The sequence below is a fragment of the Manacus candei genome, unplaced genomic scaffold (genome assembly GCF_025592945.1).
Source record: "Manacus candei isolate 608988 ecotype Guabito, Panama unplaced genomic scaffold, ASM2559294v1 h1tg000174l, whole genome shotgun sequence".
Classification (NCBI taxonomy): Eukaryota; Metazoa; Chordata; class Aves; order Passeriformes; family Pipridae; genus Manacus; species Manacus candei.
The window spans coordinates 118,937-136,926 of record NW_026138222.1 but is presented as its reverse complement, the minus strand read 5'-3'; the positions used below and the strand labels follow the sequence as shown (position 1 = coordinate 136,926).

The window sequence follows — 17,990 nt, the reverse complement described above, 5'->3', positions numbered from 1 at the left end:
GCCAAGCTGGGTCCTGGTTTGGAGTCTCTGGAGTTTATTTGGTTTGGGATGGGCTGTCCCTGCTGTGGGGTTTGGTCACTCCTGGTTCACAGCACCCGGCCTGGTGTGTGTCCCTCTGCCCTTCCCGGGGCAGGGAATCATGGAAGCATTTGGGTTGGAAAATCCCCTAAGCCCGGGGAGTCCAACCCTCCCCCAGCACTGCCAAGGCCACCACTGCCCCATGTCCCCAAGTGCCACATCCACAGGGCTCTGAAATCCCTCCAGGGATGGGGCCTCCATCATCATCCTGTAGCTGTTCCTCAGCAGCCCAAATCTCCTCTTCCTGGCATTATCCCTCTCAATGATGTATTTTTAGTTTTGCATTTCTCCCAAACCTCATCTCCTGCAAACTCATTATCATGGAATCCCACACTGGTTTGGGTGGGAAGGGACCTCAAAGCCAATCCAGTGCCACCCTGCCATGGGCAGGGACACCTTCCACCAGCCCAGGTCGCTCCAAGCCCCGTCCAACCTGGCCTTGGACACTCCCAGGGATCCAGGGGCAGCCACAGCTTCTCTGGGCAACCTGGGCCAGGGCCTGCCCACCCTCCCAGCCAGGAATTCCTTCCCAATATCCCATCTGACCCTGCCCTCTGGCACTGGGAAGCCATTCCCTGTGTCCTGTCCCTGCAGGCCACTGTAAATAGTCTCACTCCAGGATCATCCTTTTCCCTTTCCTCCACACTGTCCATTTTTCTCTCTGCCCCCTTCACCTCCCACCAGGCTTTCAGCCCTGCCTCGTTCCCAAATCCTGGGTTATCTGAACCATTGTGTAGAATAAAAAATGCCTTATAAACTCTGCAGCCTAGATTAAATCCCAGTTTAACAGCTCCAGGTCCCACTTAGTCCATGGGGTGGAGGGAAGCAGGGGATGCAGGATCACAAAACAGGCTGATAGTCAGTCACAGGCTTTAACAGGAATAAACAGGACATTCATTTCCCTGTGGGAACCTGCCCAGCACCTCCTGTGCCCTCAAACCTTTCCAGGCACGAGGGGCCAAGTCCAGTGGGGAGATCCTACCTGGACAGGGAGCTGTGGGAAGTGTCCCTGCCCGTGGCAGGGGTGGCACTGGATGAGCTTTAAGGTCTCTTCCAACCCAAACCTCTCCATGATTCCATGAGCAGCCAGCGACATGCAGATCCTGCCTTGGCTCCGGGCGGCCCAGGGGGAGCTCAGGGAACAGCCCCCAGGACTGGAGCTCAGGGAACAGCCCCCAGGGATTCGAGGTGGGAGCTCAGGGAACAGCCCCCAGGGATTCCAGGTGGGAGCTCAGGGAACAGCCCCCAGGACTGGAGCTCAGGGAACAGCCCCCAGGGACTGGAGCTCAGGGAACAGCCCCCAGGGACTGGAGCTCAGGAAACAGCCCCCAGGGATTCCAGGTGGGAGCTCAGGGAACAGCCCCCAGGGACTCGTCATAGAAAGCCTGGAGGCCCCGGGGGGGCTGCAGGGGGGGGCTCCTGCCCAGCACCTCCCGACGGAAGTTCTGCCTCATCCAGCCATAGACCAAACTGTGCAGGAAGCCCTGCAGGGACACGCTCAGGGCCTGGGGGAGAGATGGAGAGGGAGAGGGAGAGGGAAAGGGAGAGGGCAAGGCCAGTGCTGCCATTCCCTGTCCCTGCAGACCCCAGGACCAGCCCGGGCCGGGTGACACAGGGACAGGTGACACAGGGACAGGTGACACAGGGACATGGGGAGGTGTCTCTCCTCATGATGTGGTTAATTAAACCACATCAAACCCCTGGGAAGAGCCAAAGGGTGAAACCCCAACCCCCAACCCGGTGGGAAGAGCCGGGCTGGGCCAGGGCTGTGTCCTCACCCCAGTCAGTGGGGTCCAGGCTGTCCCCGAGCCCTGTCACAGCCCCTGACCCTGTGGGGCCCAGCACCACTGACACATTGGGTGGGGACAAAAGTCCGGCTCGGGAGCCCTGGAAATGGGGTTTTACTCACTGCAGCACCGTAGAGGACAAGGACCGAGGCGGGTTTGATGCTGGTGAAGGAGAGGAGGGTGAGGAGGAAGGCTGTGGGTGGGAGACAAAAGGACAGTCTTCGGTGGGACACCCCCACCGTGACCCTGCGGGGCTGGGGGGGCCCTGGGACACCCCCCCGGACTTGCCTGGTGTCCAGCAGAGCAGGAAAACCAGCTGGAAGCAGCGGGAGGCTTTGCTGACGCTGCGGCCGCTCCCGCCCCCGAAGCCCGCGTCCCTCTCCAGGGGCAGCAAAGGCACCGCGACCGTCCCGCGGCAGCGGAGCCTCACCCGGCGGTACAGGAGCTGGGGAGGGGCCCGGGGGGTCAGCGGGGCCGTCCCGGACCCCAAACCCGCCCCTGCCCCGCGCCCTCACCGTGCAGCAGCCGAGCACCAGCAGCAGGTACAGGAGGAAGAGGATTTTCCCCGCCAGCCCCGCGTCGTTCTCACCGAGGTACTGGGAGGCAACGGGAACTCCGTGGGGCCGGGGCAGCCCTGCCTCAAGCCCCGAGCTGTGCCAGCTCTGCCCCAGCCGTGCCGCGACCCCACGGCCCGGGAGCTGCCGGAGCTGCCCCTGAGCCTCTGCTGGAACGGACCCCCCCGTCCCGGCCCTTTGGAGCACCTGCCCGGTGGATCCTGCGCTCCCCAGAGCCCCCCGCCCCGGCAGGGTGGGTGGGCAGCTCCGGGGGGCAGGGACGGGCAGTGCTCACCTGGTAGCAAATGTCCTGGGTAGGGTGGATGAGCAGCAGGCAGCTGCAAGGAGAAGGACGGAGGATGCTGCTGCCCGTCCCCAAATCCCCAACCCCATCCCCAAATCCCCAACCCCAAATCCCCCACCACAACCCAAATTACCCCGACCACAAATCCCCAGCCACAAATCCCCCACCCCCAACCCAAAATGTCCCAATCCCAAATCCCCAACCCCAAATCCCCCATCCCCAAATCCCCGCCCCCAAACCTAAATACCCCAAACCCCCCACCTCAGCCCAAAATCCCCCAACCCCGAATCACCAACCCCAAATCCCCCAACCCCGAATCCCCAAACCCAAATCCCCCAACCCCAACCCCAAATCCCCCATCCCCAAATCCCCCACCCCAACGCCTCCACCCCCGGCGGTGTCCCGTGGGGGGCAGGGAGGGGGTGCCCCCGGCCCCCGTGCCCGGACCTGGAGCAGTACAGCCCGAAGGTGCCGTGGGAGCCGTTCCCTTTCCAGGGCACCACGGGCGCGATGTCGGTGCCGGGGGTGCCGCGGGCGAGGAGCTGCCCCAGGAGCGTCAGCGCCGGCACCAGCCTGGGGGAGAGGGGGGAGCGTCCCGGGATGTCCTGGCCTGTCCTGGGACAGCCGGGGGGGATCGAGAGGGGCACCTACCAGGCCAGGATGTAGGGAATTCCCTGCCACGCGCTCTCCAGGCACCGGCTCCGCTCCTGCGGGGGGATCCTGCCCTGAGCCGGGGCTGCAGGAGCGGCAGCAGCCGAGGATCCAGCCCCGCTCCCACCGGGATGAGGGGAACCACCAATGCCCCAGGGAATGCGGCTGTCCTGGATGCCCCCGCTGCCCCTCGGGTCCTGGCAGGGCCATGTGTGGGCAGAGCAATGCCCAGGTCCTGGCAGGGCTGTGTGAGGGCAGGGCGACGCCCAGGTGCTGGCAGGGCTGTGTGAGGGCAGGGCGATGCCCAGGTCCTGGCAGAGCATTGTCCAGATCCTGGCAGGGCTGTGTGTGGGCAGGGCGATGCCCAGGTCCTGGCAGGGCTGTGTGAGGGTAGGGCGATGCCCAGGTGCTGGCAGGGCTGTGTGAGGGCAGGGCGATGCCCAGGTGCGGGCAGGGCTGTGTGAGGGCAGGGCCATGCCCGGCTCACCCGGGCGGGGTCACGGACCTGCAGCGCTGCCGCGGGCCGGGCTCTGCCGCCAAGGACGGTGCGATAGGACTCGTAGGCGTAGACAACGACCATGAGGAACGAGACCGAGTAGAAGGTCTGGGAGAAGAAAGGGAGAGGGACAAGGAGAGGGGGTCGGTCCTGCTGTGCCCAGAGCCCCCAGGGTACCTTCCCTGGTACCCTACCAGAGTACCTTCCCCGATGCCCCACCGGCCCCTTCCCTCCCCGTGCCCTGCAGCCCAACCCCACAGCACCCCTCCAGCCCCTTCCCTCCTCCTGCACCCGCGGAGGGACCCCGTGGCCTCTCTGGCCGGTGGCCTCTCGGGGCCGGCAGCACTGACCGCCCGGGCCCCCCGTCCGTCCATCCCAGCCCGCAGACGGGGCTCGGCCGCTCCCGGCGGCCCGGGGGGGTCCCGGTGCCCCCTTACCGTGACCAGCATCCGCCCGTAGGGACAGGCGGCGTAGGCGGGCACGGAGAGCGGGGCCGGCAGCAGCTGCAGCGTGGCCGTGCCCAGCAGGGCAGCGGCGCCCAGGAAATCCGCCAGGGCCAGCAGGGCCAGGGGCCGCAGCTGGGGAGGGGGCACGGCGTTAGCTCGGATGGCAGAGCCCCCCCGAGCTCCCACGGCCCCCCGCGGGCTGGCACCGGCTGCTCCCGGGGGCCTGGAGCGAGCGCTGGACATCCCGCACCTCCCGCGGCTTTATCCCAGGGCCGGCCCGGCTTTGCCTCGGGCTTAGCTGCGGTCAGGCCCGTCCCTGCGCCCCTGGAAGCTGGTGGCACTCACCTGGGAGTGGCAGCACTGCCGGTGGCACTTACCTGGATGCTCAGGAGCCGGTGACACTCACCTGGATGTGGCAGCACCGCCGCTGGCGGGAGGCGACAGCGAGGACGGATCCGCTGCCCAGGAGGCTGGAAAAGTCGGGGCTGGTGACAAATGTCCCGGCAGAGCTGCTGCCAAGCCCCAGTTCCAGCCCCGGGAGCGGGGCCAGGACCCACCTGAGCAGCGCGGCCGGGAGGGAGATTCCCATCAGCACCAGGACCTGGGGGAGACACGCGGGGAGAGCGGGCTCGGGGGTCCCGGAGTGGGGCCACCCCGGGAGCCTCGGCCGGCCCACGGCTCGGGGGATGTGGAGCCCCGCGGGCATCCAAAAACACCGGGAAAGGTGCTCGCCCGGAGAGGCTGTGGGAGGGCTGAGGGGGCAGCGGAGGGGTCGGGGCCGGTCCCTCCCCAGCTCCTCGGGGGCGGCCGCACGGGGGGTTTCCCGGCTCCATCCTCCTGAGTTTTCCTCCGAGATGCCCTCCTCAGCATCCCGGATTCCCTCGCCCGGGGCTGGGGAGCGCCAAGAAGCCGCGTCCCGCCCGGGGCCACGCCGGGAGCGGCTCCCAGACGGCGCTGATGGAGCTGCCGCCGAGGAACCGGAGCGACCGCCGGGGCCGGACGGATCCCGGGGCTGAGTCACCGGGACAGCCGGGCAGGAGCCTGGGAGGAGCCGCTCCGGCCCAGCACGAGCCCTGCCCGGGGGCCGGGACCCCTTTGCCGGTCCCAGAGCGGCCCCAGCTCCGGCGTGGGGGGACCCCGTGAGCCGGGATTTGTTGGAGTGGGAACTGCAGCGTTCGGCAGCGCCATTCCCAGGTCTCCAGAGGGTTTCCCGCACGCACGTGGATTTACCTGGGTATCCGAGAGAGCCCACAGCTGCTCCTCTGCGTTGGCCATGGCCGGGGGTGGGAGCCTGGAGCCTTCCCGGCTCCGCCTGCACCGGGCACAGCCCGGGATGGAGCGGCTGCCGGGAGCGCTGGCGCTGGAGCGGCTCCGCTGCCGCTGCCCGGGCTCGCTCCACACCCTCTGTGGGCACCCGGGCACGGCCCAGCCGGAGGAACCTGCCCAGCCGGGGCAGGAGGAGCTTCCCCGAGCTGCAGGCGGATCATCCCAGCCCTGGGAGCAGGGAGGGATCAGCACCTCGGCTGGGGAGCCCAGGAGAGCACATGGACACCCCCGGGCACGTGGGGAGAGGGGGAACAGCACCGAGAGCTCCTTGTCCCACTGGAGGAGTCCAGAGAGGCCACGGGGATGCTCCCAGGGCTGGATTCCCTCTGCCCTGGAGCCAGGCTGGGAGAGCTGGGGGGGTTCCCCTGGAGAAGAGAAGGCTCCAGGGAGAGCTGAGAGCCCCTTGCAGGGCCTAAAGGGGCTCCAGGAGAGCTGGAGAGGGACTGGGGACAAGGCCTGGAGGGACAGGACACAGGGAATGGCTTCCCACTGCCAGAGGGCAGGGAGAGATGGGATATTGGGAAGGAATTGCTGGCTGGGAGGGTGGGCAGGCCCTGGCCCAGGGTGCCCAGGGAAGCTGTGGCTGCCCCTGGATCCCTGGAAGTGTCCAAGGCCAGGTTGGACGGGGCTTGGAGCAACCTGGGCTGGTGGAAGGTGTCCCTGGCCATGGCAGGGTGGGACTGGATGGGCTTTCAGGTCCCTTCCCTCCCAAACCTTCCTGGGATTCTCAGTGCCAGACTCCTCTGCATCTTCTCCCTGACACAGATCCAGCACTGACGGTGCAGGAATGAAGCATTCCCATTCCCACACTCACAGGGACCTCGGGAAATGAAGGCATTTATTAATTTTGTTATAATTTTAAACCCAAGGATGTTCTGATCTCCAAGCACTGTCCGGGCCCAACACCAACAGCCAACAGAGTCCTGCCTCAAACAGGGATTTACCTTTATTTCAGGGATACTGGCTGAAGGAAGAGAGGGAAGAGGGAGGGAGGAGGAGGAGGAGGAGGAGGGAGAGGGGCTGGAGGGAGCAGGGGAAGAATTGTAGCAGGAGAGCTGCCGAGGGTGACAGTGACACAGGGGACTCGTTTGGCAGCTCCTGGATGTGCTCCTGGGCAGCTGCTTCCTTCTTCTCCTCCATCGGGTACGGAGGGATCAGGGGATCCCTGGGCAGTGGAGCTCTGTGCTCCCAACTGGATCCCACCTTGTTCCCCCGCTCCCAGCTGGGACCCCACACTGATCCCTGTCTCCCAACTGGATCCCACCTTGTTCCCCCGCTCCCAGCTGGGACCCCACACTGATCCCTGTCTCCCAGATGGATCCCACCTTGTTCCCCTGCTCCCAGCTGGGACCCCACACTGATCCCTGTCTCCCAGATGGATCCCACCTCGTTCCTCTCCTCCCAGCTGGATCCCACATTGATCCCCACCACACCTGGGATCCATTCCAGGTCTCTTCATCCTCCAGAAGAGCACGAGGCAGAGGGAGAACAAGGATCATCCCCTCAGCCTGAGCAGCAAAGCCAAAGCAGGAGGCACCATCTCCCTCTGGTGTTGTGGGAATGGCTCCAGGGTGAGAGCTGGAGCCATCCCTGTTATTCCAGAGGTACCACCTAATTCAACCTTTCCAAACTGGGAGCAAGGTCCAGGCTCTTCCCTGGCTGAGCCAACACTTGCACCCTTGGGAAGCGTTCCAAACACTCCTGGGACAAACTGTCCCTTTCCCATCCAGTTCCCTCCATCCCAGCAGCACCTGGATCCCTCCCAGCAGGGACAGGTTCTGCCCAGGGCACGTTTTCCCTGAGGACTCTTTTGAGGAGAAATTGGCACCAAGGGCTGAGTTACTGGGAATCCAGGGGATTTGGCTGCTGGCAGGACCAGGACAGCTAAGGAGGCAAGGAGGGATGTTGCACCCCAGGGTCCCTCCCCCTGGAAGCGTCAGGGTGGCTGCAGCACCCCAGGATCCCTGTCCCAGGCCCCTGGTGGGTCCCCTGGGATGGGCTGGGGACATGGGAGACCCCCAGGCTGTCCCCCTGGGGACATGGCACCCCCTCCTTTCCCAGCCCAGGGACAGGGAACACCCGGGCCCTTCCCTGAGCTGTGAGGGGACACAGCACATCCCTCCTGCACACTGCTGCTCCTGCAGCTCCCAGAGCTCCAGCCCCAAGGGCAGGGCAGGATCCTGCCATGGAATAGGAGTTTGCTGCTCTTCCCAAGGCCCCCCCGGGCAGGGCAGCACCAGGAGCTGCTCCCCCGACCTGCTTCTAACTCCAGGCCCACCGGGGGTGTTAATCCAGACTCATCCCTGTACTCTGGGCCGGGGAAGCTGAGCTTTGGTAGCCAGGGTTTAACTCCAAACAAGGGGCAGGAAAACAACACCACGGGGACGTTTGGCCTGCGTAGATGAGAAAGTTTGGGAGCTCCAGCTGAGCAGAGCTGGGAAGAGCCTGTTCCAGGCCCACCAGCAAAACATCCCTCAGGGAGCAGGTTTCAGGATGTCCTGGCTTCCTTCTTTCACCAGTTCCCATGGAAATTAGGGAAGAACCTCCAGGTCCCTGCAGGCACTGCCCGGACCTGCCACCCCCTGCCCCCCACTGCTCCATCCCAGCAGGAACGGGGCCTTCCTTCCAAAACCAGCACTGCACAGCAGCAAAACTTCCCTGGAACTCCCAAAAACGAGCAGGGCACCCATTCCAGCCTTTCCTCTGCTTCCTGCTCCCAAACGGGGTCAGGCAGCTCCAATTCCTGCTCAGCCACGTGGCACCTTGGGGTGGGGAATCATCCCTGGCACCACCACAGTGGTGCCACCACTGCAACATCCAGGAGATCCTTTCTCCATCCTGGAATCACTGAGAATTCCCGAGGATCCCTGGGCAGGAAGGAGAGCACGGCTGAGCCCTGGGAGGGGCCTGGGGCTGCATCCACTGTTAAATTGGCTCTGGAGAAGAAACACTGGAGAAAACGCTCAAGATTTTCTGCATTAAACCTTCTCCTCTCGAGCCTCTCATGGTCTGGTGCTATTTTAGCTCCATCTAAAGTGCTTCCCACCCTCCTTTTAATCTTCTGAGTCACGAGCCCGGCTGGAGTTTGAAGATCCAAGAGAGTTCCACCCTAACCCACGCCTGACAGGTTGGGATCATTTTAAAACCCTCTCTAAAAAAGCATCAGGATCCTCAATTCCAGGGGTTTTAAACCAAGTCCCAGCTCAGAGCAAATTGCCACACCAGGGCTGGAAGAGTTGGCACAATTCCACTGCAAGTTGGTGCTAAAACCACCGGTTCAAGCCCAAGTTGTGACCGGGAGCTCCGGGCACGGTCGGGAGGAGGTTTCACCACGAGCAAAGTGGTTTTGGTCGATCACCGGGACGTTCTTACGGACAAGGGAGTGAGAGCTGCCCCCTCATCTCTTCCCGTGGAGCCACCAGCTGCCCTGGGCCGAGCGCCTGGCCACGTCCTCCTTCTCCTCGGGGCTGAAGTGCAGGATGGTGAGGATGGCCGTGAGCGTCTGCTGCCGGCCCCGCGCGTCGGGCAGCGTCAGGAACCGGTACACCACGTTCTTCAGGTACTCCAGGTTGGCCCCTTCCCTGCTCCTGTCCCGGACGCTCTTCTGGATCTGGCCCTGCAGCGCCGCCACCTCCTCGCGGTGCCTCTCCTGCTCGGCCAGGGCCTTCTCCCGCAGCCGGTGCAGCTGCCCCTCCAGGCCGTGCCGGTGCTTGCGCAGCGCCGCCACCTCCACCTCCTTGCGCGCCAGCTGCTCCGCGTACAGGAACAGCGTGGGCTCGGAGCCCGAGGGCAGGGGCAGGCCCTGGGGGAGAACCTCGGAGGAGCCGAGGCCGGGGGAGTCGCCGCAGGGGCCGTCCGGGGAGCTCTGGGAGGCCTGGAGGGCGTGGGGCAGCGCGTGGGGCAGCGCCAGGGCCCGCAGGCGCTCCAGCTCCTGGTCCTTCTCGGCCAGCACGGCCAGCGCCCGGTCCCGCTGCTTGTGCATCTCCTCCTCCAGGCGCAGCGCCCGCTCCCGGTACTCCAGCTGGCACCTCTCCAGCTCCTGCCGGTGCCGCTGCTGCAGCTGGGACAGCTCCTGCCTCTTGGCCTCCACGTCCTGCCGGTGCCGCCGCTCCGCGTCGTCCGAGGCCAGCTGGAGCGCCACGTACTTCTCCTTGAGCTCCCCCAGCTGCTCCTGGGCCTCCTCCAGCTCCTTGGCCAGGTTGATGTCCTTGCTGGACTTGTTCTTCAGGACCAGCTGGGCCCTCACCTTGTAGCGCTCGAACTCCTCCTTCAGCTGCCTCAGCTCCTGCTGGTAGTACCCGGCCGTGGCCTTCTCGCCGTCCCCGGAGCCCCGGGGCAGCTCCGGCTCGCACGGCTCCTCCACGTCCGCCTGGCTCTTCCCGGTGGCCGCCTGCAGGAGCTTCTTCAGCTTCTCCATCTTGTCCTTGAGCACGTTCACGTCCAGGTTGGCCTCCTCGCCGTGGATGTCCCCCGGGGCCCGGCTGGAGGCGGCGATGGCCAAGGTCTTGTTCTCCAGGTCCAGCTGCACGATGCGGTCCTTGAGCTTCTGGATGACCTGCTGGTCCTTCTGCTTGGCCTTCTCGTAGGTGCCCAGCAGCTCGGACGCCTGGGACACCTGAGCCTCCAGGTCGGCCACGCGCCGCTCCTCCATCTGCGCGCGGTGCCGGAGCTGCTCCTCGGCCTGGGCGGTCTGGGGGCACGGACAGGGCAGGGTCAGGGCAGCACGGGGGGCACAGGGTGCTCAGCTCTGCTCTGCCCCACCCCAAACCACGGCGGGGCCTCCCCTTCCCCGGGAATCCTGCAGGAGACACCTCCCGGCCTTGGCTTCTCGGGGATTTGGGTATTTGGAATCACGGAACGATGTGGGTGGGAAGGGGCCTTCAGGATCCTCTATTCCCATCCCCTGCCACTAGACCCACTACTCCCATCCACCTTCCACCAGACCAGGTTGCTCCAAGCCCCATCCAACCTGGCATAGGACACTCCCAGGGATCCAGGGGCAGTCATAGATGGTCTGGGCAGCGTGGGCCAGGGCCCCACCACCCTCACAGCCCTGTCCCTTCATGCCTTGTCCCAAGTCTCTTCTCCAGCTGTCCTGGAGCCTCTTTTGGCCCTGGAAGGGACTCTAAGGTCTTTGGACTCTGATGGACTGGGAGGGGGAATTTGGCTCCTCCAGCCCCAAACCCTTCCTGAATCCCTGGACACGCCCCCCATTCCCAGCCAGGACTCACCTTCTTCATCTCCTGCACCAGCTGCACCTGGAAGTGGTTCTTGAGCCCGGCCATCTCCTCCTGGAGCTGCTGGATGCGGGGGTCGGCCTTGCTGTTCTCCTCCCGCACCCCCTGCAGCTCCCTCTTGAGCTCCTCCAGCTCCTGGCTCAGCTGCCGCACGTGCTGCTCGTGCCCCTGCGCCCGCTCGGGCGCCCCGGCCCTGCCGGCGGGCGCGTCCCGGCCCTGCTCCAGCCGCAGCTCCGCGTCCCGGCGCAGCTCCCGCTCCGCGCGCAGCAGCTCCTGCAGCTCCCGCAGCATCTCGGCGTGGTCGCCCTGCTCGCGCGCCCGCTCGTGCTGCTGCGTGATCAGCCGGGCCTTGGTCTCGGCCAGCTGCTCCCGCAGCCCCCCCAGCTCCAGCGCCAGCCGCTCCGCCTCGGCCCGCGCCCGCCACGCCGCCTCCTCCAGCTCCTGCCGCATCTGCCGCTTGTCCGCCTGGTACGAGGCCTCCATGCGCGACTTCTCCTGCGTCACCGTGGCCAGGGCGCCCGTCAGGGTGGCCAGCTGGGCCTTCAGCTGCAGGAGCCTCCGCTCGGACTCGCCGAGGTCCCCCTCGGGGCCGGGAGGCTCCTCGGCTCTGTGGGCCGCGGGTCTGTCCTCCTCGGGCCCCGCGTCCGCCCCGGTGCAGCTCACGCCGCCCGCGGCGTCCCCGGTGCTGCCATTAGCGCCGGCCGTGCCATCCCCCGTGGTGCTGCTCACACTGGCCCCGCTGGCCGCAGTGTCCCTGCTGGTCCCACTGGCCGCCGTGTCCCTGCTGGTCCCACTGGCCGCCGTGTCCCTGCTGGCCCCGCTGGCCGCGGTGTCGGCGCTGGCGGCCGTGCCCGCGCTGTCCTCGCTGTGCTCGGAGCTCTGGTCATCCGGGGGCTCCCCGGGGCCGGGCGCCGGGAGATGGCCCTCGTGGGACACGGAGAGCACCTTCAGGCTGGCCTCCAGCGCCTCCTTCTCCTTGAGCAGGCTCTTGTAGGCCAGCACCACGTCCTTGAGCCGCGCCTGGTACCGCAGCAGCTGCTGCTTCTGCGCCTCGATGGTGTCCAGCAGGTCCTTCCTGCTGGGGCCGCCCCCGAAGCTCATCCCGAACTTCTCCATGGCCTGGGCAGCCTGCGGAGGGGAACCGGGACAGAGGGGGAACGGGAGGGAAAGAAATGTCTGGGATGGGCAGGAGCGGCTGGATGGGCTGGAGTGTCATCCTGGAACCCCCCCAGCACACCAAAGGAGCAGGAACATCATCCTGAACCACCCCCAGGACCCCCAGCTTGACCCCCCCCAGGACCCCCATCCTGACCCCCTCAGGACCATCCTGACCCCCCCACGGACCCACATCCCGGGACTCCCAACCTGACCCATTAAGGACCATCCTGACCCTCCAGGACCCCCGCTCTGACCCCTCCCAGGACCCCCATCCGGACCACCTGCCCAGGACCACCCTGACCCCCCCAGTACCCCCATCCCGACCCCCCGGACTGCCATCCCGACTCTCCCCTGGACTCCCATCCGGAACCCCCCCGGACACCACCCTGAGCCCCCGGACGCTCATCCGGTTTCCCCCCAGGACCCCCACCCTGACCCATTCAGGACCACCCTGACCTCCCCCTCAGGACCCTCCCCTGAGCCGCCAAGGCCATCCTGACGCCCGCGGACTATCCGGACCCCCTCGGCCTCCCCTCGTTCCCCTCAATCCCCCCCGTTCCCCCCATTCTCCCAATCCCCCCCAGTCTCCCAATCCCCCCGTTCCCCCCAACCCCCCCCGTTCCCCCCAACCCCCCCCGTTCCCCCTAATCCCCCACAGTCTCCCCAGTCCCCCCCAATCCCCCCCGTTTCCCCCGGTCCCCCCCAATCCCCCCCGTTTCCCCCAGTCCCCCCGTTCCCCCTCACCCCCGCCCGCTGCCGCCGCCGCCGCTTCCGCCGGAACCCGCCGTGTGGGCGGGGCCAGATGTGTGACGTAACGAAGGAGGCGGGACACGCTTAAATAAACTGCTGGGAGGGGCGGGGCCACAAAGGGGGCGGGGCGTAGAGGGATGTAGGCGTGGCTGCGTCTGAAGGGCGTGGTCTGAGCGCACGGGGGCGAGGCCTGGGGAGAGGGGGCGTGACCGAGATGGGGGGCGTGGTCTGGGTGCAGGGCGGCGAGGGGGCGTGACCAAATATTGTGGGCGGGACCTAAGGCTCGGCGGAGCACCGGGGGGACAGCACGGCCGTCCCGTGTCCCCCAGTGTCCCCTCGTGTCCCCCGTGTCTTCCCTGTGACTCTCCTGTTCCTCTTGTATCTCCCCATATCCCCCCGTGTCCTCCCATATCCCCCATATCCCCCGTACCCACCCGTGTCCCTGCCCATTCCCTCCTGTGCCCCCCCATGCCCCCCGTGCCCTCCCATGTCCCCCCGTGTGCCCCATATCCCCCCGTGTCCTCCCATATCCCCCCATGTCCCCCCTACCCACCCGTGTCCCTCCCCATTCCCTCCTGTGCCCCCCCGTGCCCCCCGTGCCCTCCCATGTCCCCCCATGTGCCCCATATCCCCCCGTGTCCTCCCATATCCCCCCATATCCCCCCATGTCCCCCGTACCCACCTGTGTCCCTCCCCATTCCCTCCTGTGCCCCCCCATGCCCCCCGTGCCCTCCCATGTCCCCCCGTGTGCCCCGTATCCCCCCGTGTACTCCCCGTGTCCCCCCATATCCCCCCGTGTTCCCCCATATCCCCCCATGTTCCTCCATATCCCCCCATGTCCCCCACATGTCCCTCCCAATTCCCTCCCGTTGCCCCCATGAGCCCCCATATCCCACGTATTCCTCCGTGTTCCCCCCGTGTCCCTTCCGATTCCCTTCCGTGCCCCACTGTATCCCCCGTGTCCCCCCGTGTCCCCCCAGTGTCCCCCCCGTGTCCCACCTGTGCCCCTGCCATGTTCTCCCCAATTCCCCCTCCTGTCCCCCCGTATCCCCCCGTGTCCTGCTCGTGTCCCACCCATGTCCCCCCTTGTCTCCCCGTGTCCCCACACCCACCGTGTCCCCCCGCGTGCCCCTCGTGGCACGGAGCAGTACCCTGGTGCTGCCCGGGCTGTGCCGTGGGGCTGGCACGGCTCCTCCCGCTGCTCTGGCCTTTGGAGCTCAGTTTTATTCGTGGGGTGTTTTCCATTCTCCCCAGAGTGGCCTCAGCTCTGAGTACTTGGATCCCAAGGACAGAGACAGGGAGGATCTTCCTTGCCATCCTCCCGTAAACTTCGTAGTTCTCTTTCTCTCGGGGAGGGATGAGGGGCCGTGGAGCTGCTGTGGAATGCCGAGGGATTAAACACCTCCATTGTACCCTGGGCCTGAACGTCTCTGTCTGGCTCCAGAGGCCGCCCGAGAACCTGAGACGCCTGTGGGGCACCTGAGATCATGGAATGGTTTGGGTGGGAAGGGACCTTAAAGGTTATCTCCTGATGTCTCACCCCCTGCCATGGCAGGGATGCCTTCCAAGGTTGCTCCAAGCCCCGTCCAACCTGGCCTTGGACATTTCCAGGGATCCAGGGGCAGCCACAGCTTCTCTGGGCAACCTGGCTCCACGACTCTGCCATGCCCAGCCCACGGAACCGGCCCCTCTGTGACATCAGCCCCGGCCCGGGGGCACCGGCAGGGCCGTGGGGGCTGCACTGGAGGTGACCCCCCGCTCCTGGCACTGCCACCCATGGCTTGGCTGTGGCTCCTGGTCCTGCTGGCCCTGGCCGGGCCCGTGGGTGGCAACTGGGACACCTGCAGGTCAGTGGCCCGGGGACGTGGGAGGGAGCTCGGGAACACTGGGGGGGTTCCCAGCAGAACGGGGGCACAGACGTGCCCTCGGGGGTCCCTGGCCCTGCTGCCCCTCAATGCAGTGTGGGGGGACAACAGGGGACCTGAGCGGCCCCTGGGCAGGGCAGTGATGGCTTTGTGCTTCCAGAGGGACCTGCGGGCTCCGGCCCATGGCTTCCGACCACAACTCCCTGATTCCCGACGGCCCCGTGGCTTTGGCCGACGGCACGTCCCGCGTCGTGGGTGGCACCGGTGTCCAGCCGGGGGCCTGGCCCGGCATCGTCAGCATCCAGGCCACCTGGAAGAATGGCACGTGGCACATGTGCTCGGGTGTCCTCCTCAGCTTCCAGTGGGTCCTCACGGTCGCCCACTGCTTCATCAGGGCCGGGTAAGGAGGGGCAGGGACAGGGATGTCCCCACAGCTCGGGCGGGTGCCCAGGTCACAGCACCACGTGCTGCTCCCGTCCGGCTCTTTCCTCTCTGCTTCCCTCTCTCCCTTGGGAAGCAGAAGGCTGGGAAGCTGCCACAGTCCGTGGCTCTGCTCCCTCTCACCCCTCTCTCCATCAGGGACGTCTACCGGTGGGACGTGGTGATCGGGGCCACGGATCTGACTCAGCCGGGCCCCGAGGCCGAGGTGAGGCACATCCAGAGGCTCCTGGTGCACCAGCACTACGTGGCTGCCACGGCAAGGAACGACATTGCCCTGCTGGAGCTGGACCGGCCCGTGGAGTGCAGTGACTACATCCAGCTGGGCTGTGTGCCCGACACCTCGGTGAGGGTCTCGGACCTGAAATCCTGCTACATCGCGGGATGGGATTTCTCTGCGGACGCAGGTGAGTTCCCAAACAGGGTGTGTGCCCTGGGTGAGCTGGGCACCCCGGGGACATGGGCTGGGTACCTGGGGACATGGACTGGGACCCCATGGACATGGGCTGGGCACCCCATGGACATGGGCTGGGCACCTGGGGACATGGGCTGGGCACCCCGGGGACATGGGCTGTGTACCTGGGGACATGGGCTGGGCACAACCACAGTCCAGCTGTGGCTGCAGGACATCAGCAGGGCCAGGTCTCGGAGCAGCCTGGGCTGGGGGAAGGGGTCCCTGCCCAGAGTGGGGGGTGGCACTGGATGAGCTTTAAGGTCCCTTCCACCCAAACCATTCTGTGACTCCCTGAAGACTGTGGAGAGATGGGCCTGGCCCCTTCCCCAGAGCCAACAGCAGGGACACAGGGGGACAGTGTCGCTCCAGGGGCAAAGCCAGTTCTGGGGAAGGGGTTCATCACAAGGCAGGGGAGGGGATGGGCACTGAGCTGCTGGAGGCTCATTCCCCTCCCTGCCAACAGCTCTGGGACCAAATGTGGTGCTGCAGGAGGCCAAGGTTCACCTCATGGACACACGGCTCTGTAACAGCAGCCGCTGGTACGGGGGGGCCGTGCACCCCGAAAACCTGTGCGCTGGGTACCCGCAGGGCGGCATCGACACCTGCCAGGTGGGAGCGTGGCACCAGTCCCTCAGCCCCGACAGCACAGGGACCCTGACCCCAAACATGGCACGGGCTGGGCCTGGGTCCCCTCGGGTCCCCATCACTGCCAGGGCTGTCCTGTCCCATGTCCCCTCTCCCAGGGCTGCCCTGTCCCATGTCCCATATCCCAGGGCTGCCCTGTCCCATGTCCCCTATCCCAGGGCTGTCCTGTCCCATGTCCCCTATCCCAGGGCTGCCCTCCCCCATCCATGTCCCCTTGTCCCCAAGGCCTGGCTCTGCCCACAAAGCCCATCCAGTGCTCCTGGCAGCCCTGAGCTGCAGATGTGACCCTGGATCATCCATCCTCTGCACATCTGGGACCACTGTGCAGAGATGGGACAGCCCCCAGCCTGCTCCCAGCCGAGGCTCTGGAGGCTCCAGCCCCCAGGCAGAGCCTCCCCATCTGGGAATGTGGCTCTGGCAGGGGCTGGGAGAGAGGAGCCAGCCCTGCTGCTGCAGCAGCCCCCCACAAACCCTGAGCCCTCTCTCCTGCCACAGGGGGACAGCGGGGGTCCCCTGGTCTGCAAGGACAAGAGAGCTGACTACTTCTGGCTGGTGGGGCTGAGCAGCTGGGGAAGAGGCTGCTACAAAGCCAGGCACCCCGGGATCTACACCTCCACTCAGCACTTCCACAACTGGATCCTGGTCCAGACGGGCCTGACCCCAGTAGAAATTGCCACTCCAACACCAGCCACTCCAGCACCAGAGCCAGGCTGTACCCCAGCCCCCGAGGAGATCCCAGTGCCAGCGATCACCCCGACCCCCCAGGAAATCCCCACACGACAGGTCATCTTGATCCCCGAGGAGGAGGAGGAGGAGGAGGAGGAGGAGGAGGAGGAGGAGGAGGAGGAAGAGGAGCCGACGCCAGAGCCACAACCAACCATCATCTCGACCCCAGAAGAGGAGGAGGAAGAGGAGGAGGAGGAGCCGACGCCAGAGCCAGAACCAACCATCATCTCGACCCCAGAAGAGGAGGAGGAGGAGGAGGAGGAAGAGGAGGAGGAGCCGATACCAGAGCCAGAACCAACCATCATCTCGACCCCAGAAGAGGAGGAGGAGGAGGAGGAGGAGGAGGAAGAGGAGGAGGAGCCGACGCCAGAGCCAGAACCAACCATCATCTCGACCCCAGAAGAGGAGGAGGAGGAAGAAGAGGAGGAGGAGGAGGAGCCGATACCAGAGCCAGAACCAACCATCATCTCGACCCCAGAAGAGGAGGAGGAGGAGGAGGAAGAGGAGGAGGAGCCGCTGCCAGAGCCAGAACCAGAAGCAGAGATAAGGCCATCCGCCGTTTTGATTCCCGAGGAGGAAGAGGAGGAGGAGGAGGAGGAGGAGGAGGAGGAGGAAGAGGAGGAGGAGCCGGAGCCGGTGCCCACACCGCAATCCGACAGGCTGCTGATCATTTCAGTGCCGTACCAGAGCCTGGTGAAATTCTGTAACCTGCTGACGAACTTCTTGCGGTTTCTGAGGGACAAAATTGATTGACCAGAAGGACGAGCAGGTCCAGTTCTGGCTGCCGTGGATCAGGACCGTTCCCTGATGAAATCACGGCTGCGGGGCCAAAGGCAGCCCCAGTGCCCAGGACTGCTCCGTCCTCTCCCGCTCCTCCCCTGCGCCCACCCCGATGGAGAGGTTCTGTTGTTATCGAAATAAAGTTTTCGTGTTCCCCGCTAACCACGTTTTCAGCCCAGTTCAGTCTCCTGTGCCAGGCAGGGACGGGACAGTCTGGGAACCCCGGGAAACGAGCCGGGTCGGCCCCTGGTCTGGGAGGAGACGAGGGCGGAGACGGGCAGGAGCGGGAAAAGCG

The 17,990-nt window shown here is 65.8% G+C and overlaps 3 protein-coding genes across 6 annotated transcripts; 1 reads left to right on the top strand and 2 right to left on the bottom strand.

The window, feature by feature from the left end:
* Window positions 1–1,983: 1,983 nt before the first annotated feature.
* LOC127463835 (uncharacterized) lies at window positions 1,984–5,591 on the bottom strand. The gene is made up of 9 exons (XM_051773750.1): window positions 5,547–5,591; window positions 4,723–4,917; window positions 4,308–4,448; window positions 3,862–3,978; window positions 3,375–3,430; window positions 3,171–3,296; window positions 2,715–2,757; window positions 2,381–2,461; window positions 1,984–2,310 (listed from the first exon to the last, which is right to left on the bottom strand). Exons 1-9 carry the CDS (start codon window positions 5,589–5,591, stop codon window positions 1,984–1,986), a joined length of 1,131 nt encoding a protein of 376 aa, XP_051629710.1.
* Window positions 5,592–6,441: 850 nt separating this feature from the next.
* On the bottom strand, window positions 6,442–14,073 carry GCC1 (GRIP and coiled-coil domain containing 1). 4 transcript variants are annotated; one of them, XM_051773651.1, is made up of 4 exons: window positions 13,939–14,073; window positions 10,874–12,007; window positions 6,968–10,332; window positions 6,442–6,845 (listed from the first exon to the last, which is right to left on the bottom strand). In XM_051773651.1, the coding sequence occupies exons 2-3, from the start codon at window positions 11,993–11,995 to the stop codon at window positions 9,040–9,042; spliced, it is 2,415 nt and encodes an 804-aa protein (XP_051629611.1). In that variant the 5' UTR covers window positions 11,996–12,007; window positions 13,939–14,073; the 3' UTR covers window positions 6,442–6,845; window positions 6,968–9,039. The 4 variants fall into 4 exon arrangements, with proteins under 4 accessions (XP_051629611.1, XP_051629612.1, XP_051629613.1 ...); XM_051773652.1 differs by lacking the exon at window positions 13,939–14,073 and adding an exon at window positions 12,782–12,806; XM_051773653.1 differs by lacking the exon at window positions 13,939–14,073 and adding an exon at window positions 6,907–6,967 and having other exon boundaries at window positions 7,029–10,332; window positions 10,874–12,148.
* On the top strand, window positions 14,012–17,846 carry LOC127463802 (acrosin-like). Its single transcript, XM_051773704.1, has 5 exons — window positions 14,012–14,634; window positions 14,813–15,052; window positions 15,232–15,497; window positions 16,008–16,153; window positions 16,685–17,846. The coding sequence occupies exons 1-5, from the start codon at window positions 14,336–14,338 to the stop codon at window positions 17,666–17,668; spliced, it is 1,935 nt and encodes a 644-aa protein (XP_051629664.1). The 5' UTR covers window positions 14,012–14,335; the 3' UTR covers window positions 17,669–17,846.
* The last annotated feature ends 144 nt before the right edge of the window (window positions 17,847–17,990 follow it).

What these genes read in the sequence shown, in the direction of transcription:
- LOC127463802 (XM_051773704.1), top strand. Translation starts at nt 14,336, where the DNA reads ATGGCAGGGATGCCTTCCAAGGTTGCTCCAAGCCCCGTCCAACCTGGC. An exon ending in CACTGCTTCATCAGGGCCGG is followed by an intron (nt 15,053 to 15,231) that starts GTAAGGAGGGGC and finishes TCTCTCCATCAG; the next exon opens with GGACGTCTACCGGTGGGACG. An exon ending in GCGGCATCGACACCTGCCAG is followed by an intron (nt 16,154 to 16,684) that starts GTGGGAGCGTGG and finishes CTCCTGCCACAG; the next exon opens with GGGGACAGCGGGGGTCCCCT.
- GCC1 (XM_051773651.1), bottom strand. Translation starts at nt 11,995, where the DNA reads ATGGAGAAGTTCGGGATGAGCTTCGGGGGCGGCCCCAGCAGGAAGGAC. An exon ending in TGGTGCAGGAGATGAAGAAG is followed by an intron (nt 10,333 to 10,873) that starts GTGAGTCCTGGC and finishes CCGTGCCCCCAG; the next exon opens with ACCGCCCAGGCCGAGGAGCA.
- LOC127463835 (XM_051773750.1), bottom strand. Translation starts at nt 5,591, where the DNA reads ATGGCCAACGCAGAGGAGCAGCTGTGGGCTCTCTCGGATACCCAG. An exon ending in ACGGGCGGATGCTGGTCACG is followed by an intron (nt 3,979 to 4,307) that starts GTAAGGGGGCAC and finishes TTCTTCTCCCAG; the next exon opens with ACCTTCTACTCGGTCTCGTT. An exon ending in ATTCCCTACATCCTGGCCTG is followed by an intron (nt 3,297 to 3,374) that starts GTAGGTGCCCCT and finishes CCTCTCCCCCAG; the next exon opens with GCTGGTGCCGGCGCTGACGC.